Source organism: Lynx canadensis, chromosome C2 (genome assembly GCF_007474595.2).
Source record: "Lynx canadensis isolate LIC74 chromosome C2, mLynCan4.pri.v2, whole genome shotgun sequence".
Lineage (NCBI taxonomy): Eukaryota > Metazoa > Chordata > Mammalia > Carnivora > Felidae > Lynx > Lynx canadensis.
Genome location: NC_044311.2, coordinates 100,166,338 through 100,193,810, shown reverse-complemented (window position 1 = coordinate 100,193,810; position 27,473 = coordinate 100,166,338). Strand labels below are relative to the sequence as shown.

The following is a 27,473-nucleotide window of genomic DNA, read 5'->3' as shown; positions in this document are numbered from 1 at the left end:
TTGGTTTCCTGAAACCTGTGCTCCCCCGAATTGCAATTCCGAGACCCCAAATAACAAACCTTTGTTCTTTTTCAGTTTCACCTCCTTCTGTGGATTAACACCTGCTGAGCAATGCAGACAGCCATACCTCTGAGCGAGAGCTCAAACGATTGAGGTCTCCCCACCTCCCCCCATTTCCTTTTTCTCTGGGTCCTTGTAGCGTGGAAATGGAAAGAGTGCATGTTTTTCCCAACACTTTCTCAAAGTGTTTCCAAAACGGCCACCTCTGACAAATGCACCGTGTTTCAGATGGGGAATTTACCCACGAGACTGGAAACCCCAACCGCTGGCTCCCGCGAGTGGGTGTAGCGGTGAGGACTCCAGCGGGGGAGGCGGGGAGCGGCGAGGAGAGCCACTGCAGCAGCTCCTGGGGCGGGGACCGGCCGCGCCTTCTAGGCTTCTAGCTCCTTTAGCGAGAACCCTCGGGCTTTCCAGCTGAGGCCGGCCATCCCGCGCGGCAGGGAGCGACCATGCAGAGGCTGGTGAGCCGGGCGGGACGCGGGACGGCGGGCGCGGGGTGGGCGATGCGGCGCGCGTGGCCCCGGGCTGGCGGTGGGCAGAGCTGTCTGTGGCTTCGGTGTCTGTCGGCGCTGGCCCCGCGACGCTTCACCTGGGAGGAGCGGATTTTGCCTCCGGAAGGGAGGTCTTCAGGCCGTTCCTGGCGGCCCGGGTCCCTGTCCCAGTGTCCTGGAAAAAGGATGCTGCCGGGAGACGCTTCTCCCGGCCTCTTTCGGAGGGGAGCTGGGCGGGGAGGCGCGCTGGCGGCCGGCGGGCCCTCTGGGCAGTCCGGCGGCCTGGCTTACTGGCCGGGGCTCGAGGGCGGCAGAGCGCGTTCTGTTGTACCCTGTCGCAAGGAGGGGATGGCGGTGCTGTTCTGGCTCCGTCGTGGCACCCAAAGCTGGGGTGGGGCTGCAGGATTCAGGGCTCGCTCTCTCCGGGGGAGCTCGCTCCCTCCTGGGATACACCGGCCTCTTTTTCCATCCTCCGGTCCCTTTGTCTTGAGAGCCATAAAGGATTTGCCTTGAGAGCCTATAAATCCGGGTTAAACCCCAGGATATCCAAGAGAGACAGACCCTTTGTTTATTCAGGACCTGTTTACTAACTGAATGGGAGCCTTTTTATTTACGCTGCTGTAATGAAAAGAAATAATAACAATGAATAAAACAGTTAAAATCCAAATGCAAGTAATACCTCAAGGTAATTTTTTTCAGATGTATTTTACTGGCGACACCACACAGCCAGTCATTCGGCATCTTAACAAAGGAGTATGGTGGCCTGCGAGCTAGTGTTTCCTTGCGCTGGACGCTTCTGATCTTCACAACCTTCAGAGAAGGAATTTTACAAATAAGGAAACAAGCAGAGAGGTTAATTTTTACATGTCCATGTGACTGCATGTGATGGGATCAGGATTTGGACCCAGACACTCAGGGGAAGAGGCTCTGAGCAGTTCGTTGCCAGAGGCACAGGTCTCTGTGAACCTTGGCCTTGTCGGCAAAGAGCTCCTGGATTTCTCCATTTAATATTTGTACTCCCTGTATATGATGTGATTCGTGGACTTTTTTAGTTACCTAACAAGTCTTGGTATTTACTGCATCTTAGGCGCTGTATTAAGTATTTTAAATGCTGAGTTCTTACAGCAACCCGATGAAATAATAACGATATTCATTCACCGCTGATCTGTGTCACTCACTATTCTGGGATCCTTACATGTACTACTTTGTTTAGTCTTTTTAATAAAAGAGTTCGGTGCTGTTATTTTGCGCACATCTTGGAGAGGTAGAGTCATTTGTCCTGGCTCATGCATCCTGCGTTTGTGCTAACCCGACTCATCACCCAGGATAATTATGTATATATTTAATAGCAAGGCTTCCCTCCGAATTTCCTAGTCTCAGTCATTGTGTTTTGCTTCTTAAAAACATTGTCGGCTCCCAGCTTACACACTGCGTTTTGGTGTGCATCTGTTTTCTCTGTTATCCTAAAACACAGATTTTCACTACGAGAACCAATCCATTCTGCATTTCTCATCATCTTTGCTTTTGGATTTCCACATAAGAGAGGGGCATATGGTTTTTTAAAAAAATACCATGGAATTAGAATGCCAAAGAAGACTTTTTGGTTTCAGAAGCCAAGGTGTTGATATAGCAAAAGCCTAAGCATTTGAGTTTTAAAAGCCTAAATATGCTGAAAAACCCACGACTTATGTTATTCCAGATGGGAGAAACGCAGGGTGATGGAGGAACCAGCTTTCCCAACCCTAGCGGAAGTAAATGTTTTCTAGGCTACGAGAGCAAAGAGGGTCTGTCTGAAGTCTATATTCAGACACAAATTTGTGCTCTGAAAAGGTGGCCCTGTGCCTGGTGCCCATGAGTGGGGAGTTCAGGGAGGATGGTAAATAGAACTTACAGGGAGGTGTTGAAATCCAAGAACAGAAAACACCTGTGCCTTGCTTTCTTGGGGGCAACTGTGGAAAGAGACTGGCCTCCCCATCATGATAAGTGAACAGTAAGACAAGAGATGGATAGGCAGAGAACACGCAGAACGTCCCTTTGCTGAACACAGGGAGAATCCAGGAGCACGGAATCAGGAGAACAAAAGAGAAGAAGAGAAGACACTGTAAGCACAAGGTTTAATTGTTTAATTGCTATGACCATGATGTCTTGAGGGGAACACGGCCATCTTAGAGAATGCCACCGTGGAGAGATGGTTGTAACCGAGGATTAGCAGCCCTGCCCCGTGGCTTGGCATTGTGTGAGCCTCTAGGAATGGAGACGCAATGCAATGCCAGAGACTGGAACAGTTGTGAAGTGCTGGGGTGGCAGGGGGCTGAATTGACAGAGATTATGTGACATTGACTGCAATGAAGTCTCTACCTCTAGTTGGAATGGCAACGTGAAATAACAATGAAATTTAGTTAAAGAAAAATACAGAGAAACCCACATTTCTTATGTATCTCTATTATAGAAAAATGTAGGGAAAAGTTACATTTCTGGCCTGTACCCCTTACAATGAACACACATGTAGACCAAATGAATGGATCTATGGGGCTACTGTAGAGAGAGGTTAATCTGTCTACATCCCATCCTCTCATCTTATAGTAGAATCATACCCAGCATAACATTTCATTAAATATCACCATGTAAAATGCCAGGGGTTTCTGCCCGGTCACTTTAAGCATTGAAGAAAAAAAAAAAAGGACATTACTGTTTTTTCAAAAGGTGCGATTCATGTAAAATTTGCAGAATTCGCAGGGAAAAATACTTCAGCAAACTTCAAGGCAGTCACATCTTTCTGAAAGATGGTTACCCCTGAGTTACATTTTTAATGTTAATAGATGTGGATTATTTGGGATGTAAATGCTTTCTAACGTTTGCAGTCTCTGTGTTTTCTGTATGTATTTATGGCAGTTTTTTTTTTCCCCCTGACCATCCTACATCTTTGAGACCTTGCTGTTTACAGTAGTGGCTTTGAGAGCAAGGCCTCCAATTGCTAGGGATTGCCATAATGGATGAGCCACACGGTTGCTTTTCCCTTCCCGTATCCTGAGCACAGTCTTTTATTTCTTCCATTTATAGTCCCTGGTTCTACATCCAAAGAACCAAAGTTCTCTGGTGGTTAAAACTTCAGCTGCAGCATTTCTGGAGGTAGCAATGAGATGGAAGCTTCTTGAGCTTTTTGTCCACATCCAAATGCCCATTTCTCTGCTTTGCTTTCTGTCTTCAGGTGTTCGTTGGGCTCTTGTGTCATCTGTCTGCCTACAGACTGATTTGGTTCTTCGCAGCAGTGAGGCTCTGCAGGGCGGCCCAAGGTAAAAAGTTATGCAATTCCCCTGTGTGGAGTCTAGGAAACAAAATTTCTGGGATGGAAACATTTGGCCACTGTTGGTTGGCCTGTGCTAGTTCATTTGTCTGCGTGAATTATTTAAATGTGTAATTTGCTTGGAGGAATGGGAGTGGTTCTTTCTGCTTTCCACATTTTTGTTTTCAAAGTGGAAAAAGACATTGGATACTTACAAACTGTTTTCATAGATTATACCAGACGTAAAAAAAAATTCTTCCTAATTTAAGATGTTTTTTACCTATCAAATCGAGTAACTTCTAAATATCATTTAAACATAATTCCCTGTTTGTAAAGATAGGGAAATGCTTGGGGAGTATAAATTAATATACCCTTTTTAGAAGGTATTCTAGCAGTAAGCTTTTTAAATGGGGTTGCCCCTTTTTATAGAAAACTATGGAAAATAACGAAATATTGAGGTTCCGTAGGTTCACAGTCTGTTGTGTAACACATGCTTGTGCTGTCCACTTATCTGCTGAATTTCCTGATTGGGCCAGACCTGTCTGCTCTGTTTCATAGGAAATCACACCTCACTTTGCTGCTGGCCTGTTATCACCTTCCATGTGATGTGCCTTTACGACAGCCTTTACAGCTGGGGGCAGGGCAGGTTTCACACCATCCACAGCACAGGCTTCACCAACTGACTGGGAGAATCTAAATGGAATTCTATAGAAGCATCAAAGAATCGTAAACGTTCTCACCAAATTATTTCTTCCATAGTCAAAAGAGAAAAATCACCTAAGAAGTTAAAACTCTAGCTTTGATTCCTTTTCTACTCTCCATTCTAAAAGCAGCAGTTTCTTCAAATCTCTGCTCTACCAAATCTCAAGGAACTTTCAGAAAACCCCAATCCCAACGGCAGGTATTGCTTCTAGAACTTTTCACATCTACCAAGAATATGCCTCCCTAAAACTATATATGTATAACATCTATATTAACTCACTGCTTTTATTTTTGGGAGGCAGTGTGGGATTCTAGATATATGTGTGTATTCATTTTTCATTCTCTTGTTTCCTAATGAAATTAGGATTAAATATTTCCCTCTGAAAACTGCTTTATCAGTTTCTTTGGATTTCAATACATTATATTCTCCTTGTCACGCATAGTAATTGATTATTCTTCCTATGGTTTCTGGTGTAATTAGAGTTAAAAGAAGCATGTAAATTTCCTGTTTTATTGCATTGTGGACAGTGTTCAGGATCATAAAGTAGCAGCTTTTTTTCGTCCTTTTTTTTTTTTTAATTTTTAATCTTTATTCATTTTTGAGAGAGAAACAGAGTGTGAGCAGGGAAGGAGCAGAGACAGAGGGAGACACAGAATCTGAAGCAGGCTCCAGGTCCCGAGCCATCGGCACAGAGCCGGACGCGGGGCTCAAACCCACAAACTGTGAGATCATGACCTGAGCTGAAGTCGGATGCTCAACCGACTGACCACCCAGGCACCCCATTTTGCGTCCTTTTTCAAGTTCAATTTTGGGGAATGTTTGTAGAGATTGTATGTTCTCTTTATTTTTTCTTAAATATTTATTTTTGAGAGAGAGAGAGAGCGAGAGAAACAGAGCGCACACAAGTGGGGGAGGGGCAAAGAGAGAGGGGGACAGAGGATCTTAAGTAGGCTCTACACTGACCACAGCAAGCCTGATGTGGGGCTCAAACTTGTGAACCATGAGATCATGACCTGAGCCGAAGTCGGATGCTCAACTGACTGAGCTACCCAGCTGCTCCTATATGTTCTATTTGGATAAAAGTTTATAAATACATACCTATATGCATATACATATATAATTTATATATAATGATTCATATATAAATATTCAGTTTTCAAATCGTCTCTATCCATATATATATATATATATATATATACATATATATAAACTTTATTCAAGAGAGACAGAGAGAGTAAATGGGGGAGGGGCAGAGAGAGAGGGAGAGAGAGAATCCCAAGCAGGCTCCGCACTGCCAGCACAGAGTCCAATGTGGGGCTCGAATTCACAAAACTGTGACATCATGACCTGAGCTGAAACCAAGAGTCTGACGCTTAACCGACTGAGCACCCAGGTGTCCCTTCTCTATCCTTATATTTGACTTTTTTGCTTTATATATATTTTTTAATATATGGAAGTGAAACTCTCCCATTATCTCTGTGGGTTTAAAATTTTTTCTTTGCAGTTCTATTGGCTTTTGTATGTGTTGCTTATGTTGTTAGGCATATAAAGGTTTATAATTAATATATCTTATTTTAGATTGCTCCTTTTGTCATTTTGAAATGTCCCTTACAGTGTTTTTATCTTCTATTCTTTCTTTTCCCCTTTTTTTAAAGTTTTGATGGACTACCGGTGAAACATTCTAGGTCTTTGAATTTTTCTTTAATTTTTCCCATATCTTTATCCCTTTGTGCTATATTCTGAAAGAATTTCATTATCTGGTCTTCCTACTTAACTAATTGACTCTTCAGCAATGTCCGTTTTGCTAAGTGAGCCAAGTTAAGATTTTATAGATGTCATTTGCTACACCTCTAATTTCTACTATTTACAATGCTGGCTTCTTTTTACACGTAAGATATGACATTTATTCACGTCAAAGTGTTTCTTTTTTTTTTTTTTTTTTAAACTTTTTTTTTAACGTTTATTTATTTTTGGGACAGAGAGAGACAGAGCATGAACGGGGGAGGGGCAGAGAGAGAGGGAGACACAGAGTCAGAAACAGGCTCCAGGCTCTGAGCCATCAGCCCAGAGCCCGACGCGGGGCTCGAACTCACGGACCGCGAGATCGTGACCTGGCTGAAGTCGGACGCTTAACCGACTGCGCCACCCAGGCGCCCCAAAGTGTTTCTTGATTTATGATATCTTTATTCGTTTGGTAGGAGGTCTTAGGTTTTGTAGAGTTCATTTTCCTTCTTTCATTGTGTCAGCTTTCTCACACCTGTGCCTGTTTGTTTTTATATTGCAGTTTCCTATGGAATCATCTATCATATCAACATGAGTAGCCAGCATTGTGGGGGAAGAAGTTATTGTCATGCCTTATGCTCTGCATTGCATTAAGTAAAAATGTGGGGGTGTGTAGATTCTTATTTGGCTGCCAAAGCCATCTGTTACGATGCAGCCTCCTGAAGCACTGTCCTGAATATTTCTCTACCTTACGTTCCCGTATTCAGCACTCCTTTCTGGAGGCAGACGCCACTGTTGCTGCCCCTTCTTTTGCAGGGTGTGTGTGTGTGGAATGTATGGGGCTGCTGTATCTTCTTCACTTAAACTCATCACTCTGCCAGTTGTCCGTTGGCCCTTTCCCTGCTTCTGCCTCTCTGGGCACGAACACATTCTATTCTATTCTGACAGTGTTCATCTTCAACCTCATTCTACCTACTTTCAGTTTCCAGGGATTCTTTACACAGTATTTGTTCAGTGGGAGTTTGCTTTCTTGTTTTTCTACTCTGTTACTCTTAAAGATTGAATATACGTATTTGAACGTATATTTCTCTAACAGCATCAGGCATGTACATAAATGTTTTCTTTGCATTTTTCTCTATTTTTTCTTTTTTTTCACTAGTAAAAGAATTTTACGTATTATTTATTTATTTATTTAATTCAATTTAATTTAAATTCAGGAGAGTTAACATACAGTGTAGTCTTGGCTTCAGGAGTAGAACCCAGTGATTCATCTCTTACATATGACACCCGGTGCTCGCCCCAAAAAGTGCCCTCCTTAATGTCCATCAACCATTTAGCCCATCACCCCACTGCCCTCCCCTCCAGCAACCCTCAGTTTGTTCTCTGTATTTAAGAGTCTCTCACGGTTTGCCTCCCTCTTTGTTTTAATCTTATTTTTCCCTCCCTTCCCCTATGTTCATCTGTTGTGTTTCTCAAATTCCACATATGAGTGAGATCATATGATATCTTTCTCTGACTGACTTATTTCACTTAGCATAATACACTCTAGTTCCATCCACATTGTTGCAAATGGCAAGATTTCATTATTTTGATTGCCAAGTAATATTCCATTGCATATATATACAACATCTTCTGTATCTATTCATCAGTCGATGGACATTTTTGCTCTTTCTATAATTTGGTTATTGTAGATAGTGCTGCTATAAACATTGGGGTGCATGTATCCCTTCGAAATAGCACACCTGTATCCCGTGGATAAATGCCTAGTAGTGCAATTGCTGGATCATAGGGTAGTTCTGTTTTTAACTTTTTGAGGAACCTCCCTACTGTTTTCCAGAGTGGCTGCACCAGTTTGCATTCCCGCCAACAGTGCAAAAGGGTTCTCCTTTCTCCACATCCTCACCAACATCTGTTGTTTGCTGACTGGTTAATGTTAGCCATTCTGAAAGGTATGAAGTGGTATCTCATTGTGGTTTTGATTTGCGTTTCCCTGATGATGAGTGATGTTGAGCATCTTTTCATGTGTCAGCCATCTGGATGCCTTCTTTGGAAAAGTGTCTATTCATGTCTTCTTCTCATTTCTTCACTGGATTATTATTATTATTATTATTATTATTATTATTATGTGTTGGGGGGTGTTGAGTTTGGTAAGTTCTTTATAGATTTTGGATATGAATCCTTTATCTGATATGCCACTTACAAATATCCTCTCCCATTCCATCGGTTGCCTTTTAGTTTTGCTGACAGTTTCCTTCACTGTGCAGAAGATTTTTATCTTGATGAGGTCCCAATAGTTCAGTTTTGCTTTTATTTCCTTTGCCTCCAGAGTCATGTCTAGTAAGAAGTTGCTGTGGCTGAGGTCAAAAAGGTTGCTGCCTGTTTTCTCCTGTAGGATTTTGATGGTTTCCTGCCTCACCTTTAGGTCTTTCATCCATTTTGAATTTATTTTTGTCTATGGTGTAAGAAAATGGTCCAGTTTCATTCTTCGGTGTGTCGCTGTCCAGTTTTCCCAGCACATTTGCTGAAGAGATGTCTTTTTGCCATTGGATAATCTTTCCTACTTTGTCAAAAAATAGTTGGCCATATATTTGTGGGTTAATTTTGGGTTCTCTATTCTATTCCATCGATCTATGTGTCTGTTTTTGTGCCTGTACTATACTGTCTTGATGATTACAGCTTTGTAATACAGCTTAAAGTCCGAAATTGTGATGCCTTCACCTCTGGTTTTCTCTTCCAAATTAATTTGAGTTTTAGAGCTCTTTTCTGGTTCCATACAAATTTTAGGATTGTTTCTTCTATCTCTGTGAGGAGTACTGCTGTTATTTTGATAAGGATTCCATTGAATGTTGTAGATTGCTTTGGGTAGTATCAACATTTTAACAATATTTGTTATTCCAATCCATGAGTATAGAATGTTTTTCCATTTCTTTGTGTCTGCTTCAATTTCCTTCGTAGGCTTTCTATAGTTTTCAATTGCTTTCATAAGCTTTCTATAGTTTTCTATAGCATACAGTTCTTTTCCTATTAGGTTAGATTTATTCCTAGGTATCTTATGATTTTTGGTGCAATTGTAAATGGGCTCAATTCCTTGATTTCTCTTTCTGCTTTTTCATTATTGATGTATAGAAATGCAACCAATTTCTGTACATTGACTTTATATCCTATAACTTTGCTGAATTCATGTATCAGTTCTAGCAGTTTTTTTTGGTGGAATCTTTTGGGTTTTCCACGTAGAGTATCTTATATATCATCTATGAAGAGTGAAAGTTTGACTTTTAACTTGTCAGTTTGGATGCCTTTTATTTCTTTGTGTTGTCTGATAGCTGAGGCTAGGACTTCCAGGGCTATGTTGAACAATAGTGGTGACAGTGAACATCCCTGTCATGTTTCTGGTCTTAGGGGGAAATCTCTCAGTGCTTTCCCATTCAGGATGATATTAGTGGTGGGCCTTTCATATATGGCTTTTATGATGTTAAGGTATGATCCTTCTATCCCTACTTTCTTGAGGGTTTTTATCAAGAAAGGATGCTGTATTTTGTCAAATGCTTTCTCTGCATCTATTGAAGGGATCTTATCCTCTCTTTTATTAATGTGGTGTATCACATTGATGGATTTGTGAATATTGAACGAGCCTTGCAACCCAGGAATGAATCCCACTTGATCATGGTAAATAATTATTTTAATGTACTGTTGGATTCGATTTACCAGTATCTCTTGAGAAATTTTGCATCCAGGTTCATCAAGGATATTGATCTGTAATTCTTTTTAGTGCTGTCTTTGTCTTGTTTTGGAATCAAGGTTTTGCTGGCTCCAAGAATGAGTTTGGAAGCTTTCTTTCCCTTTGTATTTTTAGAACAGTTTGAGGAGAATAGGTATTAACTCTTCTTTAAATGTCTAATAGAATTCCCCTGGGAAGTTATCTGGCCCAGAACTCTTGTTTTTTGGGAGCTTTTTGATTATAGATTTGATTTCTTTACTGGTTATGGGCCTGTTCAAATTTTCTATTTCTTCCTGTTTCAGTTTTGGTAGCTTGTGTCTAGGAATTTGTCCATTTCTTCCAGACAGTCCAGTTTTATGGCATATGATTTTCATAGTATTATCTTATAATTGTATTTCTGTGGTGTTGGTTGTGATCGTTCCTCTTTCATTCATGATTTTATCTCTGTGGGTCCTCTCTCATTTATTTTTGAGAGGTCTTGCTAGGGGTTTATCAATTTTGTTTATTCTTTCAAAAGACCAGCTCTTAGTTTCATTGATCTGTTCTACTGTATTTTTTTTTATGTTTTATTTATTTTTGAGAGCAAGAGAGAGAGAGCACAAGCGGGGAAGGAGCAGAAAGAGAGGAAGACACAGAATCTGAAGCAGGCTCCAGGCACTGAAGTTGTCAGCTCAGAGCCCGATGCAGGGCTGGAACTCACAGACCTCGAGATCATGACCTGAGCCAAAGTCGGACACTTAATCGACTGAGCCACCAGGCGCCCATCTACTGGATTTTTTTATTCTATATTGTTTATTTCTGCTGTAGGATTTATTATTTCCCTTCTTTTGTTAGCTTTGGGCTTTATTTGGTGCTCCTTTTCTAGCTCCTATAGGTATAAGTTTAGGTTGTTTATTTGGGACCTTTCTACCTTTCTTGCTTCTTAAGATAACCCTGAATTGCAATGTATTTTCCTTTTAGGACTGCCTTTCGTGCATCCCAAAAGGTTTGGACTGTTGTGTTTCATTTTAATTTGCTTCCATGTATTTTTTAACTTTGTCTTTAATTTTCTGGTCATCCCATTCGTTCTTTAGTAGGATGTTCTCTACCCTCCATGTATTTGAGGGCATTCCACCTTTTCTTTTATGGTTGATTTCAAGTTTGATAGTGTGATCTGAAAATATGCATGATATTATCTCAGTCTTTTGGTACCTGATGAGGACTGATTTGTGACCCAATATGTGATCTATTCTGGAGAATGTTCCATGTGCACTCTAGAAGAATGTGTATTCTGCTGCTTTAGGATGAGATGTTCTGAACTTATCTGTTAAGTCCATCTGGTCAGTGTGTCATTCAGAACCTTTGTTCCCTTGTTGATTTTCTGCTTAAATGATCTGTCCATTGTTGTAAATGGAGTACTAAAGTCTCCTACTATTATGGTATTAGCAGTGAGTTTGCTTAGGTTGTGATTAATTGATTTATATATTTGGGTGCTTTTATGTTGGGTGCTACAATTGTTAGCTCTTCTTGATGGATATACCCCTTAAATATAATATAATGACCTTCTTCATGTCTTGTTACAGTCTTTGTTTTAAAATCTAGTTGGTCTGTTATAAGTGTGGTACTCTGGCTTTCTTTTGATATCCATTGGCATGATAGATGGTTCTCTATCTCTTCACTTTCTTTTTTTTTTTTAATTTTTTTAATGTTTATTTATTTTTGACAGAGACAGCAAGCAAGGGAGAGGCAGAGAGAGAGGGAGACAGAGAATTGAAGCAAACTGTGCACTATCAGCACAAAGTCCAATGTGGGGGTCAAACTCACAACTGTGAGATTTTGACCCGAGCTAAAGTCAGATGCTCAACTGACTGAGACACCCAGGCGCCCCTCCATCCCCTCACTTTCAATCTGCAGGTGTCCTCAGGTCTAAAATGAGTCTGTTGTAGGCAGCATATAGATGTATCTTGTTGTTTGTTGTTTTTTGTTTTTTTTTTTATCCATTCTGATACTCTATGTCTTTATAGTAGGACATTTAATTCATTTACATTCGGAGTGCTTATTGAAAGATACGAACTTAGGGCCATTGTGTTACCTGTAGATTTTGTGTTTCTGGTAATGTTCTCTGGTCCTTTGTAGTCTTTGCTGCTTTCTACTCAGAGAGTCCCCCTTAGAATTTTTGCTGGACTGGTTTAGTGGTCACAATTTCCCTTAGTTTTTGTTTGCCTGGGAAACTTTATCTCTCTTTCTATTCTGAATGACAGCCTCATTGGATAAAGGATTCTTGACTGCATATTTTTCTTATTTAGCACATTGAATATTTCCTGCCATTCTCTTCTGGTCTGTCAAGTTTCAATGGACAGGTCTGCCTCTAACCTTATGTGTCTACCCTCGTAGGTTAAGGACCTTTTGTCCCTAGCTGCTTTCAGAATTCTTTCTTTGCCTTTGTATTTTGCAAGTTACTTTATGATATGTCATGGTGTTGACCTGTTTTTGTTGATTTTGAAGGGAGTTCTCTGTGCTCTTGGACTTGGATGCCTGTTTCCTTCCCCAGATTAGGGAAGTTCTCAGCTATAATTTATTTAAATAAGCCTTTGCCCCTTTTCTTGCTCTTCTTCTTCTGGGACTCAATGATATGGATATTATTTCATTTTATAGAATTACTTAGTTCTCTAATTCTCCCCTCATGGTCTAGTAATTTCCTTTCCCTCTTTTTCAGCTTCATTATATTCCATCATTTTATCTTCTATTTCACCTATTCTCTCCTTGGCCTCTTCGGTCCTCACCGTCACTATATCTAGTTTATTTTGTGTCTCATCTATAGCATTCTTTAAAATTCATCTCGACGAGTTCTCAGGTCTTTGATCTCTACAGCAAGGGTTTCTCTGGTGTTTTCTATGCTTTTTTCAAGCCCAGCTATTAGGCTTATGACTATTGTTCTGAATATATTTATATTGTTTATATCTGTTTGGAGCAAGTCTCTGGCTCTGATTTCTTCTTGATCTTTCCTTTGGAGAGAATTCCTCCATCTTGTCATTTTGGCTAAGTTTCTGTCTTTTGTGTATTTTAAAAGCATATTATGTGTCCTATACCTAAGAGTAATGCTATATTAAAAAAGGGTCATACACTGTTGAGGGCCTGGCACTCTGGGAAGTGTTTCTGGTGTTTTGTTGAGTGTACTCTCCTCTTGCATTTTGGCTGCTTTATGCCACTGGTCAGTCCTCCGCAGAGCTCCTCCTTGCTTGTAGTGGGGAGTGTTTGAACCTTTAACTAGGTGTGCTTTGATTTGTTTGTTGAAGCAACCCTGGGGGAAGAAAGGAAGGGGAGGGGAGCCGGATCCCATTAAAAGAGAAAAAAGAAAGGGGAGAAAAGAAAACCAAATAGAAAATCAAAAACTATAAGGCCGATTCCAAGGAAAGTGAAAGGAAAAGAAATTGGGGGGGTGGGAGGGGAGGAAAGCAGAAGGAAAAAGAAAAGGATTTAAAAAAACAAATAAAAAAATATGTAATAAGAAATGACAAAAAACAAATCAGAAAGTCTGAGCCTGATTCCAAAAGAAAAAAAGAAGAGGGATGAAAAAAATGAAAAAAGAAACCAGAGTTGTCTGTTGGTGTGTGTTTGGGGGGTGGCTGTGCTGGTCTGGAAGCAAGGCCGGCTGTGTTGGGTCAGTCTTGTTTCAGTAAATAAGCAGTTGCTAGGCATGGAGAGGAGGGGTTAGGTGTAAATGTGTCCGGCCTCCACTGGGGGCAGCTGTGCTGCTCTCTGAAGTCCCACCGCATTGTTGTTAGGGGGGAAAAAGGGACGTCCTCCCAATCTAGGGGTCTCAGATTGGGATCTCAACTAGGGATCTCAACCCACGCTGTTCAGGCAGTCCTCACAGAATAGCGAGGGCAGTCAGCTTGCCCTGTGCCACAATTCTCCTGTGCCTTCTCCTTGGCACTCAGTTGGGATTCAAAACCCAAAGTCTTAAAGGACTGGCATGACAGTGATCTGCTCTCCTGCTCCAGAGTAGAGCCTTTCCACCCGGCTGATGAAAGACCTTTGGCTCACACCTGCGGGGTCTTTTGTCCTTGCGGAGGCAATAAACTCTCTTTCTAAAGTAGTCCAGGAAGGGGATTGTTCTCTTCCATTGTGCCCCAAAGATCACTACATCATGCTGTGCACTCTGGGACCAGCTCCCTCCTCCCCGGGATTGCATGCCACAGCTCTGCTCCAAAGAAACTCGTGCACTTCTAGAACCTGAGAGTTTCAGCTCCAAAGACTGCAAAAACAAATTAGTACACTCAGTACTTTTCGCTCCCTAGTCCATGGTCCAGAGAGGTTTTCCTCTTGTGCTAACTCACTGCTGTGCTTTCACAACCCCTCTTTGTTTCCCTTTTGTCTCTTCACAGAAGGGGTTCCCACTTCTCCATAACAGCACTATTTTATCTCCCACAACTCACACACACATGCATCTCAGCCCTGCCAGGCTGTCTCCTTCCAGCCATGGAGATCCTTCTGTCGCTCCGCAGATCTATTTCCTGGGTGTTCCAAGTATTCTGACCTCAATAAGGCTATGTTTGAAGGACAAGGAAAATCCAGATCCCCCTTCTTCTCCACTATCCCCCTTCCTCCAGCATTTTCCCCTATGTTTTCTATATTTAACTTTGAACATGCATTTTTAATCAGAAAAATGTGTACTTGTATGTATTAAATTTTAAAATATAAATGTTCTTTTATGATTCTATGATAAAAGTGGTGACCCAAGATGAAGAAGAGCTGCTGAACACACCTGCTTCCTTAAGATGCTCTCTGCAAAATTCCGAGGAAGTCTTGATTGTGACATGGCAGAAAATCAAGGCTGAAAGCCCAGAAAACATGGTCACCTTCAGCAAGAACCATGGGGTTGTAGTCCAGCCTGCCTATAAGGACAAGATAAACATCACCCAGCTGGAACTCAAGAACTCAACCATTACGTTCTGGAATACCACCCTGGAGGATGAAGGGTGTTACAAGTGCCTCTTCAATACTTTTGGTTCCGGGAAGATCTCAGGAAAAGCCTGCCTCACCCTCTCTGGTGAGAATCTCTGATAATACATTGTCTCTGGCTAGAAATGTTGTTTTCAAGAATGTTTGGAACATGGTGGTGGTGCCTAGTTTTTCAGGATCTTAACCTCAGAAAGGTTTATGAGAAGATGCTTAGCCTCTCATGTCTACCGTAACTTAGTTATGGTTATTGGAAGAGTTCGTGGGGCCACATTGAATCTCTGCCTGGAGTTATCTTTGCTCTGAGGAATTGTGTTGTCAGCAAGGGTAAATTAAGGACGATGGTGAGGATAATGGGGTTCTCCTAAGTAGTGATACGATTCTGACCTGGCTTTGCCATTAGCAATCATGTGACCCTGGAAGAGTCCCGTCCACTCTTTGAAGCAGAGTTTATTTATCTACACAATAAGTATAAAATAGATTATCTGTAAAGTCCCTAACAGCATAAACATTTTTGGATCTAAGGAAAGAGCCAGATTGGGATAACCTGAAGCCAGTTATGTGGTACCTCTCATTTTGGTTTAATGTAGTTCTCTCGGGATTGAAAGGGGATGTACCATAAAGGCCTTTCATACCTGAGGCCAACTAGAGATTTAACTGGATAATAAGCATTCTTTTACAATCCAATAGGGTTAGTTTGACAAGATTCCTCTCCTTTTAACTGACACATAACTGAGATCAAGAATTAAGAAGTGGGAATGAGGCATAACTTTGGAGCATAGCACAGTTGGTGGTAGGTTTAGAAGGGAAAAGACAAATTTAGACATAGTTATCAGGAATGTTAAAGTGAGAGATTGAACACACTAAGAATATTGGACCTGGGGTAAGAGGATGCTCAGTAGACAAGAGTGCGAGGGACATATGGCAACACCAAAAAAAAAAAAAAAAAAAAATATATATATATATATATATATATATATATATATATATATTTCTTTCACTTATTTTTGCCTATAGTGAATCCTCTCTGCAGAATCTTATGTCAGATTTTCTTCTTGATTCTATGTCTTCTGTTCTCTTTGTATCCTTTTTTTCTCTCCCCCTGCCTCCAATCTTTCTTCCTTCTTTCCTTTCCTTTTTCTCTCTCTCCTCCTTCCTTTCTTCCTTCCTTCTTTCCCCCTTCCTCACCACTTTTCATCTTTTTCCTTCTTGTGTCATTCTCATTTCTGTTACTTTTTCTTGTTCCCCTTCTCCCTCCATCCTACTCCTTCTCCTCCCCCTGCCACTTCCTCCTCCTCCCCTCCTCCTCCTCCTTCTTCTTCTCTTCTTCTTCTTCTTCTTCTCCTCCCTCTCCTCCTTCTTCCTCTTCTTCTTCTTCTTCTTCTTCTTCTTCTTCTTCTCCTCCCTCTCCTCCTTCTTCTTCTTCCCCCCATACTTTACCCTTAATATTTTGTAATAGTTTTTGCCTGAAAACCACACTCCCCTGAGTCTTCCGGGTAGTAACCCCATTCTTTTCCATTCTGACCCTTTCTAGCTACACCTTACAGCCTTCATCTAAGTCATCCTTGGATATACCAGAGCACCTTGCCACCCAGTCTCACCATGTCAACCCTACTCATCTTCCCTCACTTTTATCTGTCTTCCCCCAGTGCCCCTTGACATTAGTATCTGGGTACTCTTTGGAAAAAGCCACAGCCTTTGGCCCCATTTCCTCCAGCCCACTGTCACCCTCCCACCTCTTGAACCTCTAAGCACAGACCAGGCTTTCATTTAGTTACTGCCCTTTAATTATCTTGAGGGCTCTGAAGCAACCACAGGAAAGCAAAACTGCATTTGCTCAGCAGAGATAAACTGCACATTGAAAAATATACGATGGCAATGAATTCATCAGTCAAGGGACTTTTGGAAGGGAACAAGATTACAGCTGGACTAAAATAATATCCTTTTCTCATTAACTAGTAGTTTTAACTCCCTTCAGGTGATCTCCAAGGTCTTTCCAACTGTCATTCTGTGATTTTCTAGTTCTGGGCATGTGAATTTCTAATTTACATTTTTTATGGATATGCCAAGCAGGGACTTTCCAAGTCTCCTCCATGCATCTCATTCCCTGGTCCAGCTCCAAGCAGAGAAAGGCCATCCCTAAGCAGCAGCCCCTCTACGGGCTCTCTGTTCTGAAACTGCCCTGGTACTTCTGAGAAGTGCAAGCTACCTGTATGGAAGTGCTGATTGGTGACTATTGTCAGACTATGAGAGGGATACCCAGAAGAAGGCAGAGGTGCTGCATTGCGCGTGGAAAAAGAGAACAGAATAATTAAGCTCTGGACTGTACGGGAAAGAAGATGCCCTTTATCCATTCAGCTAATTCCCCTGCAGAGAAACGACAGAGAGGATTTTTCTTGTTGCAGGGTTGTACTAGGCCAGTTTCCATCCTGCCAGCCAGAGAATTAGACACAGGAAGAACTGAGATGCCCCAGTTTGGGTTGGATGTGCCATCTTATGTCTTGAGCCCCCAGTGTCTTTCTGTACAGATCTTCCTTCATCCTCTGAGGAGAATGTAGTGCTTAACTGATGGCAGACCATCATTTTTTTTTTGTCCCAGTACAGCCCACAGTGTTCCTTCACTATAAATTTTTCGAAGACCACGTAAATATCACTTGCTCTGCCAATGCCCGCCCAGCCCCTGTGATCTCCTGGAAGGTCTCTGGGTCAGGGATTGAAAACAGTACTGAGATTCTCTCACACCCCAATGGGACCACGTCTGTCACGAGTGTCCTCCAGGTCAAAGACCCCAAGAGCCAGGTGGGGAAGGAGGTAATCTGCCAGGTGCTACACCTGGGGACTATGACCAGCGTCAGGCAAACTTTGGACAAAGGTAAGAGAAGGTGGGCAAAGATGTGTCACACACCTGGAAGGTGGTGAATGTTTTGCGAGCCTGTTGGTTTCTTAGCAAAGGAGCTAGTAGGAGAGAGAATGGCATAAGTGGGGAAAGAAAAACAGGGTTGAGGAAGCCAATAAAGCCAATTTTACTCTGGTAAATGTGGTGTGTTGCCCACATACCAAATGCTTTTGCTGAGATCCATCCATTCATTTATTTTTCCACACTGCTGACATTTACTGAGTATCTGTTCTGTGCTAGGCTTTGGGACTGTTGAAATGTGACAGTAAGCAAGGCTCAGTCCCTTTGCTCAGAAAGCTTCTGGTTTACTGGGAATACAGAATGGGCAGTTACAAAACTGTGTGTTAAATGCTTCAATAAGAAAGCTACGGTGCACCCTGAGAGGATTGAGGGCGGGGAGGAGGGACGTCAGCTCAATCTGGAGGGATCAAGGAGATTTCCTGGAAGAAGTGACCTCTCCAATAAAGGCTTTGGTAATCTATGCTGTGGAAAAGGGGCAACAGAGGTTTTAAGAAAGAGGCCTATCGGAAGGTGTTTACCTCACCCCTTTGAAACAAACTGCCTCCTGTTCAAAACCCCTTTTGCTTTCTTGTGTTTTTCTCTAAACTGCTATCTCTGGGTCTCATGGATACAAGAAGTAAAGGTTCTGGGTGGGAGAATGAAGGGAGTGGCCGTTTTAGAGGCAAGACACTTTGCGAATAGTCACCGTTTTCTTTCTGTCTGTGGTTCTGAGGCACCAACTCTGGATGAGGCTGTCTGTAATAAGCCTCCTAAAAAGGTATTGATGGGTTTTGATTTTTTTTTTTCTGGGAGGATTTTAAGCAACAGAGCTTGGAAAAGCTTTTTCCTGTGTATGCCTTATTGGCGTGGTGGCCTCTAAGCAAAATTTCCTGTAGTCATTTTTGGGGTCCTTGTAAAAAACAGACGAATCAAAAAGTCGACATTTAGGTAAATTTGATCAAAAGATATGCAGTGTTAGATTTGGATACTTGTGAAGAGATCCTCATTTTCAGCCAAGGCAAAGGTTCAATTTCCCTGAAAAACAAGAAGTTGAAAAGGAACTGGTCTTCTTTCCTAAGAATGCTAAAATTGACTTATGTCATGTATAATGTGTGAACATCATCTTTGTAATGTTTGTTTGTTCTGTGAATGCTTACTAAAAGTCTCCCGCGCTTTGAGCATGTGTCAAGCACAGAAACTGTTGAACTTAGACACATCTCTGTCTGAAGGTGCCCGATTCAATTGTGATGTAACAAATCCCTTTACGGAGGTATGGGGAAGATGCTGGAAACTCCCAAATCAGGAGGCTCTTCCTCCCGTCTTTGTATTGTAGAGCGATGCGGAGTAACTTTGTTTGTTGGGCGTGGAAAGAGCTTTAATAACAAAGATGCAGATTAGAAGACCTACAGTAAAAGCATTGAGATGAGTTACTCCTGGGATCGGAATCATGAGATGAATGATTTTTTTTTTTTCTTTCTATTACTCTGTATTTTCCAAAGCGCCCTCAATAAATATATGACTTTCACGGGCCGTAAAGCAAAGAATATGCACTTTAGAGGCAAACCAAACTCTGACCAAGCCCTGGTTCTACTGCTTACTACTCTGATTCTGGGCTTGCTTAACTTCTCTCAGCCTCAGTTTTTTGTTCTATTGTTGTTGTTTGTATATGTGAGATAATAATAATAATACCTAACTCTTGGGCTGTTTTGAGGACTAAATGAAACCACACATTCAAAGGTCTTAAGAGATAGCAACCACATGAACCGTGTGGTTAGATTATTATTAACTAAATGCTATCGAAATAATATAAAGCCATGAATGTAAACTTCAATAGGTATATATTTAAGGGTAGTTTTCATTTTAAGCTCAGTTCTAGGAAAAACTAATCACAACTGTTTCTCTATCCTTTTTTGCCTCAACAGCTTCTTATGACTTTGTGTCTCCTTTTTCCCCCTCAACATCTATAGGCTTTTGGTTTTCAGTTCCACTATTGTTAAGTATTGTTTCCCTGGTCATTCTCCTGGTCTTAATCTCAATCTTATTATACTGGAAACGTCGTCGGAACCAAGACCGAGGTGAGTGATCACGAGAAATACACAGAAGGAAACAAATGACTTTTTAATAGCAATTTGGGGGGGTCGCGTGAAGACGTAAATAAGGGGTGGCAACAATGTGTTTTGTTCGCTGTTTCCAAAATACCTAGATGTTTCTGGTATTTTAGAACACGTCAGCGTCATTTTCTTGCGATTGGACGTTAAAACTGGATGCTTCTGCTTTTTGTTTCCTAAGATCATTTAGTGGCTAATTATTTGTAACTCGAGAGTAAGTGTTGATGAGAGGAAATGTGGAAAATGTTGATCCAACCATTGTTGAATCAGCTGATGGCAAAACCAGGGAGAGAAGTCTCAGCGTCCACACTGTGTTCTTCCACTTATTACTGAGAAGGACAATCTCTTTTCTTTTTACAGCGCTCCCCAGGGCCAGCTACTCCATGTAACAGACTCTGAAATTATCCAATATACTCACTAATTAAATAGTATTTTCTCTGTTATACTCTTACTATGTCTCAAACACTATAGGCAACATGTAGGCAATCTTCTAACTACATTATGTCATTCTGTCCTTATAGACTGCACATTTTCTCTCTGTCCCCTACAACATCTATCACAACATCTTATGTATATTATTAGGTGCTCAATAGTTGTTCATTGAAATAGTGAATGAATCAATGGATGAATGGATGGGTAGATGGCTGGCTGGCTGGATGGAAGGATAGATTTTGAAAGTGATGTTTTCAATTCTCCTTTTCTTATTGTAATTTCAGTACCTCATGAATGCTGAGTCTAAAGCATTGTGAGATATTATAAAATGAGACGCTGTAAAACAAGAGGAGTCAGCTAGAAAGAGAGAATTAAATTTTTTTGTTTTCTGAAGACAGTGCATAATTTATTAAAGTTAATGCAAAGCTGCAGTTTATGGCATGTTGATGGGGATTTCCAAGGGTGAAAGGCTGATATGGGAGTTTTCACCATCTCAGATAACTGTAAGGGAAGGAAGAAAATGTTGGTTTAGAGTGTTGTTTTAAATTTCTATTAAAAACTTCACTTAAGCGCTACTTTTCCCCCTTTTTCTTTTATGTCTCATGAGCTATCTCTCATGTGCTAGGTTTTTCAAACACTTAATTCTGCATAAACCTTATATAAACACCAGATTAATGTCGTTTTATAAAAAACAACAAATCTTCAGTGCCAGTGACCCCTTTGCAAAAGTAGTCAAAAGAATGTGTTCTGTGGGGAGAGGGGATTACATATCAGATAATTTTGTTGCATATAAACATAAGCCCATAGAATTCATTAGTGCTCTGCAGAATGTCAAAGGCAGAAGGCTGTTTGACTCTATCCAAACGTTTCGTTTTTCCAGTTAGGAACTGAAGCCAGAGAGGGAAATTGACTTTTTTCCTAAGGTCACACAGCTAGTTAACAACAGGTTTAGGACGAGAACCATGGCCTTGGTCCCCTGACCTCTGCCAGAATGTTCTTCCAGCTGTGATACCCTGGAGTTCTGACTTGAAAGGCACTATTGGGTTGCATTTATTTTAGTCTTAGCTTGCTGTTACTGCTGTATTCTTTTGGAAAGTACGAAGAAAAAAAGTATGAAGTGTTCAAATTTGTTTTAAAAAGTCCCTGTTGGACAAGAATCTTACAATGCAATCTATTCAAGCCCAAGGTAAATTCCACTAGAATGGGGCATTTGAAGAATAATTGTCCTTTGTTCATTAACTCTTAGGTTTTCTGGGAAAAAGAATTGTTCAAGGCCTTTTCCAATTCCTGAAGCAAAGGGAGTCAGCTTATCTTTGTACCCAGGCTTTTCTCATTTATGAAATAAACACTTGCACCTCTCTAGGATCTTGTAAGCACTAGAATTGCTATTTACTGGTGATATCTTCATAACATATGGCCAACTCAGTTAATTACACTGAATGTGAAGTGGCATATTTTGGGTGGCTGAATTGTTTTGTGGGTTTCAAAAATGTTAGTAGGTCCCATACACTGAAATAGCTAGTAAAACCAAGTGTTTGTTATGCTGGAGACTTAAACACTCAGGACCAAAACTTAAGTTATACAAAAAGTTGGCAGAAAGGGATGAAAACCATCGGAGATACTGACGTTTAAAATTTCTTTAAGTAACAAATTTTGATTATCAATTTGTGATGAAAGTGAACAGGCCTACTACATTTGCTTCCTACTTTTTCCCTACCCTTGCTTTGGGTTTTCCTTTTCTCTTCTCTTTGCTTTCCATCATCTGAAAACATAAAACTTTTGGATGGGCAGGGGAACATGATGATCAGTCAAAAATGACACCAAATTTCTGGACCTGGTTACTGGAAAAAATGGCAACTGTTCAGAAATAAGGAAGTGAAGAGGGGGAACTAGTGTGTGTGTGTGTGTGTGTGTGTGTGTGTGTGTGTGTGTGTTCATAGTTCATGGAGAAAGAAAGAGGAGAGAAAGGATGGATTAATTCTTGCACTAGTTGAATGTGGGCAAAGAAATCATCTCTGAGAAGCTGCTGGGTGGTAAGACAAATCTAGTTAAGTAAGGGTTTGACTCTTTGTTAGGTCCATAACAAACGCAACAAAAAAGCTTATTTTAGACCAAAATCACTTATTCATTGCTCACAAAAGCACAGCAAACTTACAGTTTCAGGATAGAGGGGTAATCTGTAATGATGATGTTATTTTTGTACAAATTAGGATCTATTTTTCTTGTGATCCTGTTTAACACCAGAGAGAATGTTGTTCTTTTCACCAGGAAAGGTGTCCTCTGGAGGAAGGTATGGTGAGTTAGAGGCAGTTTCTCTTTGTTGCATTCCTGATAGGATCAGATCACAGTTACTTCCCACGAGACTACAACAACCAGATAATAATAGATTGATAGGTTTTCAAAAAAAAATCCCTTTTATTTTCTTTCATGAATGTAGTGCTTTATTACTGAAATAGAAAGTGAAAAAAAATAAAATTTCCTAGGGAAAATTTCCCCTATTCTATAATATTCTATTAAAACCCAATTGAGGTCATAAATTTTTCCCTTCTACATATACTACAATGAAGTTAAATTTGGGATTGAAAATAACCTCTTATTTCTCGTTAGTCAACCCACCAATGATTACGTGCTTCTCAGTAACAAAAACCTCACGTGGGGGCAGATCTGAACAGATAATCATCTCACTTTTTGAAATGTTTGAGTAGCAGTTTTCTTTTGTTTGATTGAGTCAAAGTATAAGTGGAAAACAGTAAAAAATTTACACAACCGTAGGAAATGCCTGTTCCAAACTTCACTTTTTCTTCAAATCATCCAGCTATTTTGTAACAAAGTGGTTTTTCCTTCACCAACATTATCTGTATAATTACCTTGAATTCTTTCACTTCACTTCATAATAACCTGACCTTTAAATGGGCTGTCTTTTCATTGATAACAATGGAGGTGTTGATAAAACACTGTGTCCTCAGTGGAATCATGTCGCTTTCTCTTATTTTAAGCTTAGTACTATGTCAAATACCAGAAGTGCTCAATAATTTTGATGGTGAAATAGTGATTAGTTGTAAGGGCAATACAAAAAAATATTTGTTTCCAAAAACAAATGCACATCTTTGCTTTGCGTAATAATTGTACCTATGTCTCCCTAATGCAGAGTGGTTGTGGGGGCGGGGGTGGTCCTTACCCCTACTCCAGTTTCCTCAGAGCTCCAAGCAGAAGAGATGTGGCACTTTTTTATGAGAGAAGTGTTAAGCAACCTTTACTGAACTGCTTAGGTCAATACCGCCGGGAGAAATCTTGCCTTCCAACTGATTTTTCTACAAAAGTTTACACTCCAATGGGTGCAGATGCCATCCATCATCTCAAAATGGCAGGGCATGATCTGATTACAGTGTCATTGGCCAACAGAATCTTAAGCCCGGGCATTCTTGCCTGAGCTGCTTTATGTCTTTTACCACAGATAGTGGATACTGGGCATATTGGCAAGTTTAAAACATTGCAGTTTCTGGTGAAGAGTTACTTACGATACTTACGATTTACATAGAGAATGAGAGGTGGCACCAAGATAAAATCCTAGGCCTTTTACTTCACTAACTACACGCCTTGAGGGGAGGCCCACATCCTTTCAGTTTATGTGCTAGAAATCTGATAGCCCTTGAAAGGCCCTCCATGTGTCTTCTTTGTGACACATGAGTGCCACCCAATGTCTAGCAAGTTAATATCCACAGGAAGCAAAGCTCAAGGTCTTATAAATAAAATACACATAGATCATTTAAAATTCTTTAAAAAAAAAAGTTTTTTTTTCTATGTTTATTTATTTTTGAGAGAGAGAGAGAGAGAGAGACAGAGCTTGAGTGGGGGAGAGCAGAGAGAGAGGGAGACTGAGAGTCCGAAGCAGGCCCCAGGCTCTGAGCTGTCAGCACAGAGCCCAACATGGGGCTCGAACTCACGAACTGAGAGATCATGACCTGAGCTGAAGTCAGACGCCTAACCGACTGAGCCACCCAGGTGCCCCAGATCATTTGGAATTCTTTAATGTTTTTTTCACTTGTAGTCTTAAGTGATTCTGCAGAACATTTTTTCCTAGAATTACCTGTCCTTTTATTTTTAAGCAATTACATTTTTTTTTAATGTTTATTTTTGAGAGAGAGTGGGGGAAGGGCATGGAGAGAGAGGTGGACAGAGGATCTGAAGCTGGCTCTATTCTGACAGCAGAGAGACCGATACGAGGCTCAAATTCATGAACTGTAAGATCATGACCTGAACCAAAGTCCGTCACTTAACCGGCTGAGCCTCCCAGGAGTCCCTACCTATGTCCTTTTAAAGAGTCACAGTGTCCTTGTGTCACATTGGATCAAGAAATGTCCTTATCTTTGCCAATTAAATATGCACAGGAGTATTCTGTGTTTAGTGACCCTTTTGTTATTTATAGAAATACATACCACTATGTATAGAAATTATACATGTTTGAAGTTAATATCTTGTTCTTTCTTTTATCTAGAGCCCTAGAAGACTCACACAGAACCCTGAATATTATGTCCTGGTCTACTTGAATCTGATTCATGAGAAAGGCAGGAGGAAAAGGGTCATTCTCCAAGAACAAAAGAGGTAGGGGTAAAAGACCTAAGAATTTCAAGATTTCCTTCTGCCGTGTAAGCGACCCAGTGCTGGTGCATGTTCCAAAAGGAAGTCATTTCACCTCTCAAGTCTGTTGTAGGACTTGATTTTGTGAAGTAGGGCAGTGTTGTCCTGTTGAATGGACTCTGGATCAGTAGCCACAACTCAGAGACTGACTCTGGCTCCAGCTGATGGCAGCCCCACATTCATCACTTTATCTCAATGAGCTTCCACATCTGCATCCAGAAAATTAAGAAGTTGGACCAGATAATTTGCCATTCTGCTCTAAAAACTGATGTAATTCCAGGAAAGAAAATGAATAATGAAATGAAAAAGAGAAAGGAGAATGCAGAAAGGTGTTGAGGACCAAAGAACTTTTCTGAGACTACCTTTAACCTTTCTGTTGATGTTCCTTCTCTTCTTCCATATTGTTCTTAGGTCCGTGAGTCTGTTTTTTCATGTGTTTCTTCACTGCATTGTTAATAGCTGGTCTTTCTAAAGTCCTTGGTTTCACTGCTATATTTCATGTTCTTTTGTGACGTTTACCACAATGAATGTGGGACTGAATTTATTGCAAAATAACATCGGCAACCTTAACTTTACTTATCTATTTTTATAGAAGAATAAGTATTGTTAGTCCAACAGCTCGCATATTTAAAAAAGTTTGCATTTCCTGTCCCATTTGACTCATAAGATGTCAGTCCTATTTTAGTCGTTGTGAATTCAAACTTGTGTAATGAAAACATAGGATAAGAATAGGCATTTAGGAAGTTTTGTAAATAACAGTCAGTCAATTCAAATGCTTTTCTCTCCTGTCTTCTTTTCTCATGAGTTAACTTCTCATAATAGCAGAGAAGGCATGTATGGGTTTATAGATCCCTTTGGTCTAAATATATTTCCCTTTCCTTTCCTTTCCTTTCCTTTTTATTTATTTATTTTGAGGGGGGATGGGACAGAGAGAGAGACAGAGAGAGAGAGAGAGAGAGAGAGAGAGAGAAACTCAAGCAGGCTTCATGCCCACCACCCTAGGATCATGACCCAAGCTGAAATCAAGAGTCAGACACTCAACCAACTGAGCCACCCACGTGACCCCTAAATAGATTTTTCGAACTAGTGGAACAATTTTGAACTCTTATTACTCACAAGACCAAATTAGTGACTTTTTCAGTATTGCCTGCTTCCTTCTCTCTACTCCGTGACTAAAACTTAACTTGTTTTCACTGTTGAATTGGATATTTGTATATTTAAGCCTTTCATATGTTATTTAATTCTGTATTATTTCATATATTTGTATTAAAATACTGAATGATTAAAAGTAAAAGTGTCAAGGCTAAATATTTGGTTCATGATACTCTTTTGGGGAATGTGGTAGACATTAGTGATAATCTTTATACTTTCCCTCTGTGTGTGAAACCCTCCCCTCCCATCTATCTCTCACCCACTAGAAGATGCCACTAACATTTCTGATTAGTCACAAAGTCACAAATCAGATATCCCTGATCTAGCCAGAGGGAGCTCTGTCAGTTTGGTAACTGTGTCCATTTGATGTGATATGGTCAATTTTGGAGCACTTCCTTGCATGTGCTCTTTTGATGTTGCTTTTTGACACCAACCTTTGCAAACTGATTAGCTTACACAGTTTTGAATTGAATAGGAGCCACCACCCTGCCTCTCGTTTTGTTGCTTTACTGTATCTTTGTATCTCAACTGCCAGATCAGGCAGGATAGCTAAAGCAGCAGTTCTCAAAAGTTTAGAACATCCCTAAAAACATTATTGAGGACTCCAAAGAACTTTCTGGTAAAGAGAAGTGTTTGCCAATATTTACCACATTTGAAATTAAAACTTACATATTTGAAAAAAATATACAAGCATGTATTCTATTAGCCATCAGAATGATGTCAACATTACACATCGTGTAGCTTCTGGAAAATTCCACAGCACGTTTGAGAAAATGAAAGTGAAATAGGCAAATGATGTTTTTGTATGATGGTGACAATAGTTTTGACCTTGTGGGCCCCCTGAAATGGTCTCAGGGACAATATTAAAGACTGATCCTGTAAAGTATACGCAAAGACGGAGACCACCTGATGAGAAGATTCTGTGAGTCCTTCCCAAGGAAACTCCTTGTTAAACAGGTATCTTCACAGTGCCTAAACATTTCATCATTTCATCATACCTTAGTGCAGAGAACCCTAGGACGAATCCTTCTTTGTCACTAATCCAGGAGTACCTCAGAGATATTGTGGTTTGGTTTCAGACCTCTGCAAAAAAGCAAATATCATTATAAAAGGGCTCAGATGAATTTCTTGTTTTCCCAGTACCTATAAAAGTTACGTTGACACTATACTGTAATCTATTAAGTGTGCATTAACGTTATGTCTGAAAAACAATGCGCATATCTCAGTTAAAGAATACTTTATTGCTAAAAAGTGCTGACCATCCTCTGAGCTTTCATCGAGTCATACTCACTGATCACAGATCACCTAACAAATAGAATAATAATGAAA

General features: G+C 40.5%; 1 protein-coding gene across 5 annotated transcripts; it reads left to right on the top strand.

The window, feature by feature from the left end:
* Nucleotides 1–57: 57 nt before the first annotated feature.
* CD200 (CD200 molecule) lies at nt 58–27,250 on the top strand. 5 transcript variants are annotated; one of them, XM_030329526.2, is made up of 6 exons: nt 58–521; nt 3,760–3,844; nt 14,689–15,009; nt 17,518–17,790; nt 19,782–19,889; nt 24,850–27,250. In XM_030329526.2, exons 1-6 carry the CDS (start codon nt 510–512, stop codon nt 24,855–24,857), a joined length of 807 nt encoding a protein of 268 aa, XP_030185386.1. In that variant the 5' UTR covers nt 58–509; the 3' UTR covers nt 24,858–27,250. The 5 variants fall into 5 exon arrangements, with proteins under 5 accessions (XP_030185386.1, XP_030185388.1, XP_030185387.1 ...); XM_030329528.1 differs by lacking the exon at nt 3,760–3,844 and having other exon boundaries at nt 24,850–25,941; XM_030329527.1 differs by lacking the exons at nt 19,782–19,889; nt 24,850–27,250 and adding an exon at nt 19,148–19,774.
* The last annotated feature ends 223 nt before the right edge of the window (nt 27,251–27,473 follow it).

Bases quoted from the DNA above. Each gene is read 5' to 3' on its own strand.
- CD200 (XM_030329526.2), top strand. The intron at 3,845-14,688 runs GTAAAAAGTTAT...CTATGATAAAAG, and splicing joins GCTCTGCAGGGCGGCCCAAG to TGGTGACCCAAGATGAAGAA. The intron at 15,010-17,517 runs GTGAGAATCTCT...TTTTTGTCCCAG, and splicing joins AGCCTGCCTCACCCTCTCTG to TACAGCCCACAGTGTTCCTT.